Here is a 13,391-nt window from a genome sequence, read left to right on the forward strand (position 1 = left end):
AAAAAAAAAAAAAAAAAAAAAAAAAAAGCCAACTAGACCAGGTTGGCTTATCCCAGAATAAATCTGTTCCCATCCTGTCAGTGAAAGGAAGCTTAAGGATTGTGCCGTTTCATCAACAAAGACAAAGAACAAACAAGTCATGCTTGGAGGATTTTACAGAAAAATTAGGCAAAGCATGCTACGGCATGTCAGTTGATTCTAGCGCCTCAGCTGCAAACTCCAGAGGGGGTGGAAAGGCTATTCATTAAGATATCTTTAAAAAATGTACACCTACAGAAAAGGCATAAGCCTACACCAAACTTAATCTGAAGATAATCTCAGGAACCAATTCTAGTTTGTGAGAGTTGTTATCAATTTTTCGTCCATCTACGATTAGCAAAGGGAAACCAACTTTTTTTCACATTTACTGGAAACATCTATTTAGAAATTTTACTTCAACTGCACGTAGAGTCATTAAAAGAAGAAAAAAAAAGCATAATTAAGAAAAAACCCACTTGGAACCTAGAAAACTTCAAGCACTGGGACCTTCGCTGAAAAGTCAACTTCTTCAAAAAAGGATAAATTGAACAGGACTCAAATGATCAGAGCTGTGTGGGGAATCTTGGAATATTTCTATTGTCTGCTTTAAAAGTAAGCTATTACTATTGGAGTCTAGCTATAAAGTGCGAAGAATATATTTATATATCATAAATTTTTTTGTTAAAAAAAAAAAACACCAAACTTTTTCATTTAAAACTGTACTTCTTAAATTGGTTAACATTCAGTAAGATTATAAAATCAGATATTTAATCAGATTAGCAATTGTATGCAAGTAAATAATACTCATTCTTACTTATATCTGCCTACCTGGGGTGCAAACTGTGTAGGAAATGGCTGTGTCATTCTCACGGTGGCAGGGGCTGACTGGAACTGCTTCTGATAGACAATGCTGCTCATTTTGCTGGACTGGCTGTTTGGACTTGTTGAAGTAGCCCTTGGAGAGAAGCCATCACTGGTCAGTACAGTACTGCCATGTAAATGCTGCTCAATTTTTAAAGGCGTTTTTCTTGGTATTTTCATCATACTTGGTAGTTGATGAAAATTGACCAAACACTGTGCTAGGAGCCAGAGGCAGAGGCGAAAAAGGAGAATAGCTACATTTGCCCTGCATTAAAAGACTTTTCTTTCTTCTTTGTGCGGTACTGGATTGACCAGGGTCTTACACAACACAGGCAAGCATTCTAACACTGAGTTATACACCCTACAGTTCTAAGATAGACTCTCAGCTAAGTTAGTTGCATGGGCTGGCCTGGAACTTGGGATTTTCCTGACTCAGCCTTCTGGGTAGCTGGGATTATAGGTGTGAGCCTCTGTGCCCAGTTGAGTTTTCTTAAAATACACGTTAACATTTTAGATAAAATTATCAAGATGTCAACATATAATTATTCAAAAAACAAAAGGTGATTGATTAATTACTTTGAAACTTCATAAGCAAATTTAAATATGAACTTTACCGGAAAGGACTAGATGTTGGTGTAGTGCTTCTACCGCCAATTGGAGGTGTGCCAGGTTTTATATCAATGCCACTTCCAAAGGCTTTTAGTTCCATTTCAGACATCTGAGAAAACACATAAATAAACTTAACATTCCTTCAATTCCATAAGGCAGGTGCTATTTAATGTCCTACATGTGAGGTTTCATGTAGGAAAGCACAAAAATCTTATTACTAGGCTTCAAATTTCACAGGCTAAACAGAATTATACAGAAGTTTGAGATTTTTTGCAGGGTGGTAAAAAACTGATACTTGAAGAAACCAAAACTAACAATAAAAAAGCCCCACATAAATGCATACATCTGAACACAGGGCTTAAATTTTTTAAGAAATGCATAGTTTCTCTTCACTTACTTTTCCTGTGGTTGCAATCATGCTGTGCTGTGTCCCAGCAGGGATTAGTCCTCTGAATGGTTGGCTTACTTGTGCAGGACGGCTCAGACTCTGAGCCTGAGCTTGTGGAGTTGTGTGCTGTAAAGGGGGCTGAAGAGTCTGAGGCAAAGCAATCAGAGGCTGCCCTGTAGATCCAAAATTAGGCAAGGAAAGCTGGGATGCTGGTAAAGGGACTGTCACCTAGAAAGCAAGCATGTAGACGTCACTGCAGTTATTTGCTTATAACTTTGGTATGCATATCCCTTTAAGGATACACCACCCTTCAAATATTTTTGAGTAAGTCTTTAAATAAAATACATTAGTCTATAAATATACTTCACATACAAATTTTTGCTTAGTGACTATCCCATTCTTTTATTAAAAGTATATCAACAAAATGTAGTCATTTTGGGAAATGTGCTTTTGGGCAATTTCATCATCACAAGCATATCACAGATGATCCTTCTATAAACTAACATGGCCAGGACTGTGCTCTCTCTTACATGAGGTCTTGAAATGTGCCCACAGTGGTCTCAAGATTGACCCTCACTTCAGTCTTCCAAGCAGCTGGGAATACAAGCGCCTGCCACCACACCAAGCAGGTCATACAATCTTTACATGTAGTGTCTCATTGATGGAAACATTACTATGTGATGCTCAACTGTGGTTTTGTTCATGTGTAGTGAATAAACTAACTGAAATAATCTGACCATTTTTGAAGTTCATAGTACATGTCAAATAACCACAAAATACATGTTACAATTTTAAGAAAGTAGTCACGAGTTCCCAAATAAATATTTGTATAATGTTTTCTGTTCTGGTCAAAACAAGGTTCAATGAGAAAAAAAAAAAAAGATTAAATTCTCAAACACTATAATCTCCATAAGATGACATTATATTTATAAACTGTTGCTCCTTAAAAATAAGAACCAAAAAGAGTTATGATAAGATAATTAATGGCTTGCCCTTCTCCTCCAGACTTCCACCCACTTTTAAAAAGATGATTAATGATGTTATTAGGAGACATAAACAAAACAAAACAAAACCCACATATTTTTTCATTGAGGAACACTGTTGCATTCATTAGAAAGGCAATGGGCACTTACACTCTCACTCTGTACTACACCACCCAATGTGTCCCATCACGCTGTCCCTAAGAGTCTCCCTTCATCTCTAACACTGATGGGCAAACCACCTACCACATTTATATTTCTGAAAAATGGTTTTCAAACTTTTATATTCTTTATAAAAAAATATTTATTTTTTAGTTGTAGTTGTCAATACCTTTGTTTTATTTATTTTTATGTGGTGCTGAGGATCGAACCCAGGGCCTCATATGTGCTAGGTGAGGGCTCTACTGCTGAGCCATAACCCCAGCCCCAACCCTGTATATTCTTATGAATCCTTTGCTAAAATAAAGGATACACGGAAACCTAGTCCAATTAAAAAAAGGAGGATGGGGGCAGGCTGTGAATATAGTTCAGTGATACATGTGTGAGGCCTTGGGTTCAATCACCAGTATGGGTTGGGGGGACCCAGAAATGATCAAAGTGGGGAATGAGGGGGGAAGAGTCAGGAGAAGGGTATTATGGGATTGAATGAAGCACCTTCCACTGTCAGTGGACTCAATGGAACTCCCAGAACACCTGAGGGGAGTTTGAAAAACCACTCCTCCCATCTTATTTCTATATAAATTCCCAGACAATAACAAAAGCAATAAAAATAATAATAAAATTGAGGAAATTTACCATGCCATAGTTTACCTGCTGGAGAGCACTCGGTGATTGGGCAGTGTTATAAAAATTTGTTTGCCCAGGCTGTTGTACTTGTCCAGAATAAATATTTGAGGCCTGGGTCAGATTTGCTCTAGCCTAGAAAAAATTTTTATAAGATAAAATAGTCAGATACTAGTAAAGGAAAGGGGAAATCATTACTTTTTCATTGTGTCTTCTATCACACTTTTATTCTTAAAAAAAAAAAAGTTTCCTTAAAATAATCTGGATTTTAAAAATAGGAATACCACGATGGTGCACCATCCTGGACCCCACCTTACCTGGAGAAGGTGTGTATCTATCAGTTGGGAACCTCCCAGTCCTGATGCCTGCCCCAGTTGGTGTTCATACAATATAGGAATAGGCTGAGTATTTGAAGTTTGTTGAAAGGCAAGACCTGATTGTGCCTTGGCAAGTTCCTGGTGTTGGACAGCTGGGAAGTTGTGGATAGCAGTACCAGAAAGCACCACAGATGGCTGGGATAGACTGCTTTGCATAAAGGCTGGCTGAGATCTATGTAAGAAGTAAAGAGGATAAGGTTGTGTTACAAATTAACTTTATCCCAAATGACCAAGTACTCTAGTGCTTAGAGAAAAATCTGCTTTCGAAATCTAAACTTGTGTCTTCTAATACAGTAGCCTCTAGCCATAATTACATGTATGTGTCTTCTATTTCGTTTCAGTTGAACAGGTCTGGTCTTAAAAAGCACACCCTTGAAGATAATTTGTTGAAACAGAGTGTCAGTGCATGGCTCCTTGACTTCTCATGGCTTTGTGGACATCACTAGCTGATCAAACAGAGCTGGAGAGTGGCTGCAAACTTTCCAACATTGTTTCAAGCAGACAATATAAATTAAAAGAAGACTGGTTTGGGGCTGGGGGTATAGCTCAGAAGACTTGTCTAGCGTGCACAAGGCTCTAGCTTTGACCCCCCAACACTGCAAAAAAAGACTGGCTTGTGTAGAATAAGCTCTAATTAACTAATTAATTAATTAATTTCCCTGCAGTGTTGAGGATTGAAGCCAGGGCCTCACACATGCCAGGCAAGTGCTCTATCACTGAGCCATACCACCAGCCCTGTAAAATTTCATTTTTTCCTTTTTTGGGGGAGCCACATCCCTAGCCCTTTCTATTAATATTTAATGACAGGGTCTTCATAAGTTGCTTAGGGCCTTGCTTTGTTGCTGAAGCTGGCTTTGATTTTACAATCCTCCTGCCTCAGCCTCCCAAGCTACTAGGATTACACTGCTGGGACTGTGCCTGGCCTGAACTACTTTTATAAAACAAATTTCTAAAAGCAAATGCACAACTTTCTAATTCTCCTAAGCTAAATGTCCTGATTGTAATTTATTTTTCTTTCTGATGATCGGGGACATCACCAGGAATATGAACAGTAAGTAGCTAAGCTGACAAGCATTGCTCTTGCCATCTGGCTACTACCAATCCCTTATCCTCTTATAGTGGAAACCAAAGACACCCAGAGTTAAATCCAGTTTTGGCTTCTTATTTACACTGTGACCTCAGATAAAAACAAAACAAAACAACAAAAAAACCGACCACCTCTTGAACTCCTAACTTCCTCATGTCAAATGGGAATAACTTAATTTACTATGAGAACTAAGTTAAATGTAGTCAACATATATTAAGGACTAAATAGCTATCATAGATAAACAAAGTTCAACAAAAATCAGTTTGCATTATTTTCCTCAATGTAAAGATAAGGTACACTGCATGTGAGTGAATTTTTACAGAATACTCTCTTCTGCACATGTACACAGTCAGCTTGTCACTACTATCATCCCTGCTTCTATTCTTTGTCTGAAATCCCATCCCCTCTCTTCTGAGAACACAGAGAACACTTGGATTTATAGTTGTTAGCAGCCTCATGGCACATTAAGTTTCAGGTTCCATTAGCATCTGTGAACTCTAATTGTTATGGGTTATTGTCACTGACTTCATTAAGAAGCTTTTAGGCTTGACTTTCTTTCAAGTCTATTGAAATGACCAGAGACTGAAGTTTATGACATATAATCAATACGTTTAACCATTTAATGTATTCATGGTCATTCCAGCTTTTTGGAGGAAGGAAGAGACAATAGGAATTCTAATAAGGAGAATCAGCAGTATCATTAGTTTTAACATGAAGACATTTAAAGCAATTACCTATATGGCTGAAGTGAAGAACTGAATAATTCTTGAGCCTGGGAAACAGCAGGACCAGCCCCCAAACTCAGCTGGGCTTGATGTTGCCCTTGCAGTGGTGCATAAATAGGGATTGGAATTTGCTGAACTGAAGCTGGCTGCAGTGCAATGAAAAACAAACACTCATTCATTTAAATGTATATGAAATCATACACACGAATCAAAACACTGGAAAAAATAATCTGAGACACAGAAAGAATAAAAAAGATTAATAGTACCCATCAGCTCCCTTTTAAAACAAAACCAAATGTAAACATCTAGATTTTCTTTCTGACAAATCACTTCTTCTACATCGTAACTATCAAGCTTTTGTAAAGTTAAAAATTTTGCCAGTAGCCTATCAAGGAAATAATGGATATGATATAACTTTAGGGAGTCTATTTTGTAGTCTAAGATTAACTACTACAACCATAAAAATGGCAAGAAATAATACATGATAGAAGGAATCTTTGATATTTACCTGAGAGAGACCTGGCTGGAAGCCCTGCTGCTGGGCCAGGGATGGTGGAGCTAGCCGTGCATGTTGGGTATTGAAGAGATGACTTGTATCCATGTAGAAAGCTGGGATCTGAGCTGCAGGCCACCAGGAAAAAAAAGCAGCAATAATGTCTAAATTTCAAAATTTTCCAAGTAGTAAGTAAAAAAAACTAAGTTTTGTAGCAGTTTCTAAATGAGCCCTCTCAAAAGTCATAGAAAATTTGAAAATATAAAAAGAGATAAATGCACCCCAAAAAAGCAAGAACAAAAGCAAAAACCAACAAAACCCCAAACCAACCAACTAATTAACCAAAAAAAACAAAAACAAAAAAAAAAAACCCTAAAAAACTTCTACTAGAAAGGTAGTAATAAAGGTAGTAAATTAAAAATAGTGTATCTAATATTTATGAGGTTATGGAAAAATAAACACTCTCATGGCTAAAATTTATTGGTAAAACTTCACATAAAAATTGAATATAGATTTATCCACTGAACCAGCAAATCTACTTCAATTATAAGTCTACCTTCTAGAATTTAGAAAAATATATAAAGAGAATGGATATTTAATAATTTAAAGTTTGGTATGGACTCTTAAACATATTTCTGTGTATCATCCATACCAAATTGTGACTGGCTATTTTCCTGAAATGTATATTCTGGAGACCTACCTACGTTGTTTTAAATTTGTCACTACAAATGAACACCCTCAAAGTATAGTTAAAAGATTCCTAGCCATGAAATTGTTACTACAGTGAGTATGTATGTGTGCATTTTCTAAGATAGTTTTCAAAAAAAGAATTATGTCAACTTATATTACAGGATTATTAACAATACCTGGAATCTCTATAGACACTGGATACTAACAGATGCTAATTATTAATTTTCTATGAAAGGTGAGAAACAACATGATGAGTTGGTGAGTTTAAATATTTTTTAGATGTTTCAGATGAACACTGTGATTTTCATTAGGACCAGCTACCCACCACCATCATATAATATTTTCTTTCTACTTTTAATTCCCCCCCTCTTCCAAACTATCACCTATTGTTAAATGTTTTGTTATTTGATTGGAACAGTGACACATGCATAAATAACTTTTGAATTAGTAGAACCAATTTGTTATAACAATTGGTAATAATATATAATAATATTATACAATAATAATATATCAAGGAGAAAGAGGATTTAACTCTATAGGGGGATATATTTGCAAAAAGCACATCAAAAAATAGTTAAGGAAAAAAAAGAAAAGAAAAACCAGGAGTTTAAAAAAAGTTTTCTTTTTCTAAATTCTTTATATTAAAGTGTAAAATATTACCTGCTGCAGACTGAGACACATAAACTTGTGGACTCTGTTGTTGCTGGGCAATAAGGGAAGGCATGCAGCTTAACTGTGAAAAATGACTTGCAGAAGGCAGGCTGCTTGTCTGTAACTGCTGGGGTTTCACTTTACAAATATTAGGAGGGTCCGATGTGGTGGTAGATTTTGTACTCAAAGAAGAGGTAGTGTATGTACCAGCTCCTGTATTTGGGGGAGGGATAAAATCAGGGGAAAATATTGTATATCTAAAAGTGCCATTGTTGTTGACAGTACCATCTAGAAAGTAGAAGATTAATGTTTATACCCATTATGTACAGTAGGCCCTCTGTACCCATGGGTTCAACATGTTAGTATCCAAGCAACCACAGGTTAAAAACACTGAAAAAAAAATTTGCATCTGTATTGAACATACACACTGTTTTCATTATTATTTTTCCAAAACTATACAATATGTTTATACTGTTAGGCATTAAAAAGTGATCTAGGGATGATTGAAAACATACCAAAAGATATAGGTAGGCTATATATATGCAAACACTACATTATAAATAAGGGACTTGGGCCAGGCATGGTGGTGCAGGCCTGTAATTCCAGTCACTCAGGAGGCTGAGGCAGGAGGACTGCAAGTCAAGGCCAGTCAGGGAAACCTAGTGAGATCCTGTCTCAAAGTAAACAATAAAAGGAGATGGAGATTTTAGCTCAGTAGCAGAGGACTCTTGGAATCAATCCCCAGTACCATAAAACCAAACAAAACCGTACCGAACCCATAAATCATCTCTCAAATAGCAGAGGTTGGAAATTCTATACACCTAAATCTTCATCAGAAAATTTAAGTTACCCCACTTGGTTTAGTTAGGCCAATTAAACTTAGGCCTCTAAATTAGATACAGATTGCAAAATATCTAAAAGCTATGTGGTTTTTAATTACTTCTGAGTTGATCAAACTAGTAAATACAACTATGTAAAGGTTAAAAAATATCAAAAGGTAAAATTCAGAAAAATTTAGAAGAAAATTTTTTTTCTCAATTATTCTTTGGTACCTGTACTCTGTGTGTGTGTTTGTGTGTAGGGATGTACACCGGGGACAGAAGGGCCCAGCAAAAACTGTTCTAGTTATTCTTCAATAAATGTCTGCCAAACTAAAATTCTGAGAGCAAAGAGGAGGAAGGGCTAAGTGAAGCCAGAAGTTTTATAGAAGAGCTGATAACTATCTCACCCACAGTCTCACATCTTTTATACACAATACTTTTTGGGGGACAGTGAACAGAAGACTATAAAATGTTAAACAATTCAAGATATTTAAGCTGGGTACGTAGCTCAGTGATAGAGCACTTGCCTAATATTCCTGAGGCCCTGAGTTCCATCCCCAGCACTGCTCACACAAAGGTATTTAAGGAAAGGTACAAAAAGTTCTACCTGATAGTGACGTTGTAGGAGTGACTGAAGCGACAGGAATCTGAGGCACTGACGCACTTGAGAATGAACTATAATTGGCAGTGCTGGGCCCACTGGCACTACTGCTAACTCCACTTGCAATTGGAGGCGCTGTGGAAGTTACTGGAGACCCCTTTTCCCTTACGTTTGGAGAATTCTCCCATGCCTTGCGCGCAGACTCCATCTGCAAAAAGGAGGACATTTGTTAAAAGGAAAAACAAACAAAAGACACAATACAGAAAAAGTATACACAATGTTATGGTTTAAATATGAAGCACCCCCTACATTCATGTGTTGAAGGCTTGGTCCCTAATGCAGCCAGGTTCAGAGGTGGAGCTAGGGGAAGCGATTGGATCTTGAGGGCTCTGACCTCCTCAGTGGATTACTAATTTGATGGTGTTACTGGGAGTTAGTGATACTGTAGAAGATAAGATCTACTTGAAGGAGTGGGTCCTTGGAGGCTCTATCCTATCTCTCTCTAGCCCCTTCTTCTTTCTCTGCTCCTCAGCTGCTATGAGTGAACAGCTTTGCTCCACCAAGCTCTTCTGCCATGATGTTTGGCCTCACCAGGCCCAAAGCAAGAACTAGCTGACTGTGGACTGAAAACTCTGAAAATGTGATTCAAAAATAAATCTTTCCTCCTTTAAGTTGTTTATGTGAGGTATTTTGGTCACAGTGATGAAAAGTTGACTAACATACACATACACACATCATACATACAATCAATAATTAAATTTGGTATGTAATGTCAAAAACTACACAAACCAGAGGAAATCTATGGATTTCTAATTTTTCACTTGCCCGTTATCTTTGCTCCTTTACTCAAATTGAGGGGGTGGGAGGTGGAGTTATTACTTTTCTACAGAGAACTTGTTGATGGCTTTGGGAAACATGTCAACTCTTGTACGATATGAGCCTTGCTCCACTGCCAGTGAAGAATAAGAGAAGGAACCAAGATGCCCACGTAGAATGATTTAAGGCTCTTCCTATGATTGCAAAGGTCCTTAGAAGTACTTATCAAAAGGAAAGGCATAAAAGGCAAAATACATCAGGTTTTAGGCTTTGACGTAGTACAAACACTTCCTGTTTCACACCCTGACCTCTTTCAGCATGTCAGGAACTGGCTATAGCCATTTCCATTTGTGGTTCTGAATTTAACTGTAGTCTTCGTTCAATCTGTTTAAAGCAGCATTGTTCAACAATTTGCAAAAGATAGTATATAAATGAAAGTCACATATGTAACTGAAAATTTTCTGATAGAAACATTTTAAAAAGTAAAAACAGGTAACATTAATTTTGATAATTTTTCATTCAACCCAATATATATTTTCATTCAACTACAATATAATTGAAACCGCTGTCAACATAAAATTGAGACATATTGGGGCTGGGGTTGTGGCTCAGTGGTAAAGCGCTTTGCCTAGCACATGTGAGGCGCTGGGCTCAAGCCTCAGCACCACATAAAAATGATAAATAAATAAATAAAATAAACGTTTTAAAAAATGAGACATATTCTATACTTTTCAATATTAAAATTTCAGATGCAGTGTGGATTTTGTTTTGCACTTACAGCACATCTCAATTAGGATCAGGCATAATTTCAGAACTCAACAGCTACCTGAACAAGAGGATTCTGAATACATTATCTTGAGGCTACTTTAATAAGTAGAACAGATACACAGATTTCGAAGTTTAACATTTTTAATACCCTTGTTGAGAAGTTTGTGAGTCCTTGAAGTTCCAACTTCTAAAATTTTAATGTATTTTAAGAACAAGAAAGAATCAACAAGTTCACTGTAGAAACATAACTAAACCCCACGGGTCCCCACCTGCATCCCTTTTAAAACATGCAGTACTCTTATTACCTTATCTTAATAACTAATTATCATTGTACATTCAGAAAGAAGGATGCTTATATGGATGGGGGGAGTCTTTTTCTCATAGTCACTTTGTTGTTTTCAAATGTATTTAAGTTTAAAATTAAATACATACAAAAATGTATTTTAAATGGTGTGGAGGATTAACAAAAAAGCAATTTGAGAGTACAATGACTTACACACCAGTTTTGCTGAGGAAACAGAATTAAATTTTAGCAAACAAACTGCATAATATATAGGCCACAAATAGTAGACTTAATTTCATTTATTAAGCAGGAAGAAAACTCGAAATTTCTATTTTTGGAACTTCAAGGAAACTAAAAGTACAATTATTTAACAACATACACTCTCAACAACATCTATATAGAATTTTTCTTTATTTCATCTATTGCTCAGAGAGATTTTCAGAAACAACAAAAACAGAGAAGGCTTCATGCCTTATGCAATTTAATTTAAACTACATGCATATCATTTCTTCTTGGAATGGTAAAAATGTGAGTGAAAGGCAAGTTGAACAGCACCCTAAAAAATTAACTACTGGCTTAAAAAAATAAAGAACTATTTTTTAAGTTAGATTATGATCTTGAATAGCATAATGATAAAAATCATAAATTATTAGACAAAGTAAAGAACACAGATTGAGACAGTCATTTAAGTGAAAAGAAACAGCAAAGGCTAAATAGGAACTGGCAGTAAATAGTAAGAACTGGGTACAAACAGGATGGCACAAAGCAAGGGTTGTTGTTTTCTAAAATTTTACAGCTTCAAACATATTTATTAATCCTCTTATAAAGAAGTTAAGAGGGTAAGGGAGACAAGTGATCAGGTGGCTGGGGTCTCAAGCTGACAGTCTAGAAATGAATACAGGCCACATGATAAAACACCATCAAAGAGATTCACTGTCAACCAGTGCAACATTAGGAAGATATGCTTTACAGAGGTGAATTACTGGAGTTGCGTCAGATTATGAACAAAGAGCAACACTGAGATAAATGCACTGAAAAGAAAAAAAATCATATAATTCCATGCTTTTTTTTTTAGCATGACTAATGAATCTACAATGCACAACAGATTAAAAGTATTCTCAAATAACTCAGCTGAGAAAAAAGGAATATAGCTCAAAATTATAAATAAGATCAAAATAAGGCTAAGTTTCTTGACATTACAAAGTGCTAAATCTGTTTTGTCCACTTAAATCAAAATTCCCTGATGCTGTTTATCAAGGAACATGCATGTTAATTAACTTCTTTTCTATAAAACATTTTTATCACTAAATTGCATTCATTTACTTCACACACAAAATACAAAATCACAACTATAACAAGCCTTACTTAAAATATCAAATCACTGCTAATTGGGGTTAAAAGCTAATAAAGTTTTAAGGAATAATTTCACATCTCTGTTTCCTCACCTTGGAGGAAATAAAACTAGTAAAGATACCCAAAAGAACATTGTTAACTTATGCCACCTTGCATGCAATAATGAAGGACCCTTAGAGATGGATGTCATACATACCTTGAAGGTGAGGCTGAAAGTAGTGGGAGGAACTGAAGTGAGGCTGGAGCTCTGTTGTATCGTCTCCCTCTTAGAGAGGGGAAGAGTGTTGGGCAGGGGCACCTGAAAAGGTAGGCAACACATCACAATCTAACTAAGTCTGCTATAAAAGCCCCATTTACGATAGACTAACGCCCTCCAAATGTGGTATTTATTTTTCATTAGAGCCAACAGGGATCTTTGATTACTTAGAATTATACTGTTTATAGTAATTAATGATCATGCAATTAGGTAATTCTCAAAAAGGGGGAAAAAAACCCACAATCTCTTTATGCACAGATCATGAGAAAAAAGGCGTGCCCCAAACATAAAATTTATAATTAAAGGCAGCACTTCTCACATTTTTTAGAGTGCACAGAAGTCACCCAGGCTGTTAAAAATAATAATCTGATTTAACTACTCAGGGTTACTCCCAGGTAATGCTAATGTTGCTGCCTCAAGGTCCATATTATGTAGCAAAGCTTTAAGAAAAACAACTTTTATCATATGGGGGAACCACAGATTTCAACCAGAATTATTTAACATGACAATGACAATATAAAAAATTAACCTCTTTTCTGTAAGAGTGAACTTTCTAATAACTAAATTCAAGTAATATCTGGGCAAAGTATGGAATATTACCATTAATCCAATATACCCGTTTTGCTATAATAATAAAATGATTATGGCAAATGATGTTAGAAAAAAGCTACCCATATATCTCCTTTCCCCTAAGTCTCTGGATCTTAGGAACTTTATTATGTTATATACTATTGCATGTTTACTTTTGATGGTTCATTTAGTAGTTTAGCTAAAACTTGCTGGGATGGTTAGGGGTTTTAAGATAATCACTGTAACGTGGACTAATGGAGA

At 36.1% G+C, this 13,391-nt stretch overlaps 1 protein-coding gene across 1 annotated transcript in view; it reads right to left on the minus strand.

The window, feature by feature from the left end:
- Prrc2c (proline rich coiled-coil 2C) overlaps positions 1-13,391 on the minus strand; it is a 74,220-nt gene that overhangs the window by 21,274 nt on the left and 39,555 nt on the right. Inside the window, exons 23-32 of the mRNA XM_015491819.2 lie at positions 12,501-12,602; positions 9,091-9,292; positions 7,672-7,875; positions 6,337-6,449; positions 5,838-5,974; positions 3,957-4,188; positions 3,667-3,774; positions 1,886-2,104; positions 1,494-1,597; positions 847-973 (exon numbers count right to left, since the gene is read on the minus strand). Of these exons, the coding sequence (XP_015347305.2) occupies positions 847-973; positions 1,494-1,597; positions 1,886-2,104; positions 3,667-3,774; positions 3,957-4,188; positions 5,838-5,974; positions 6,337-6,449; positions 7,672-7,875; positions 9,091-9,292; positions 12,501-12,602 (1,548 nt within the window). The remainder of the gene's footprint in view (positions 1-846; positions 974-1,493; positions 1,598-1,885; positions 2,105-3,666; positions 3,775-3,956; positions 4,189-5,837; positions 5,975-6,336; positions 6,450-7,671; positions 7,876-9,090; positions 9,293-12,500; positions 12,603-13,391) is intronic.

Source organism: Marmota marmota, unplaced genomic scaffold (assembly GCF_001458135.2).
Source record: "Marmota marmota marmota unplaced genomic scaffold, marMar, whole genome shotgun sequence".
In the NCBI taxonomy this organism is placed as follows: Eukaryota; Metazoa; Chordata; class Mammalia; order Rodentia; family Sciuridae; genus Marmota; species Marmota marmota.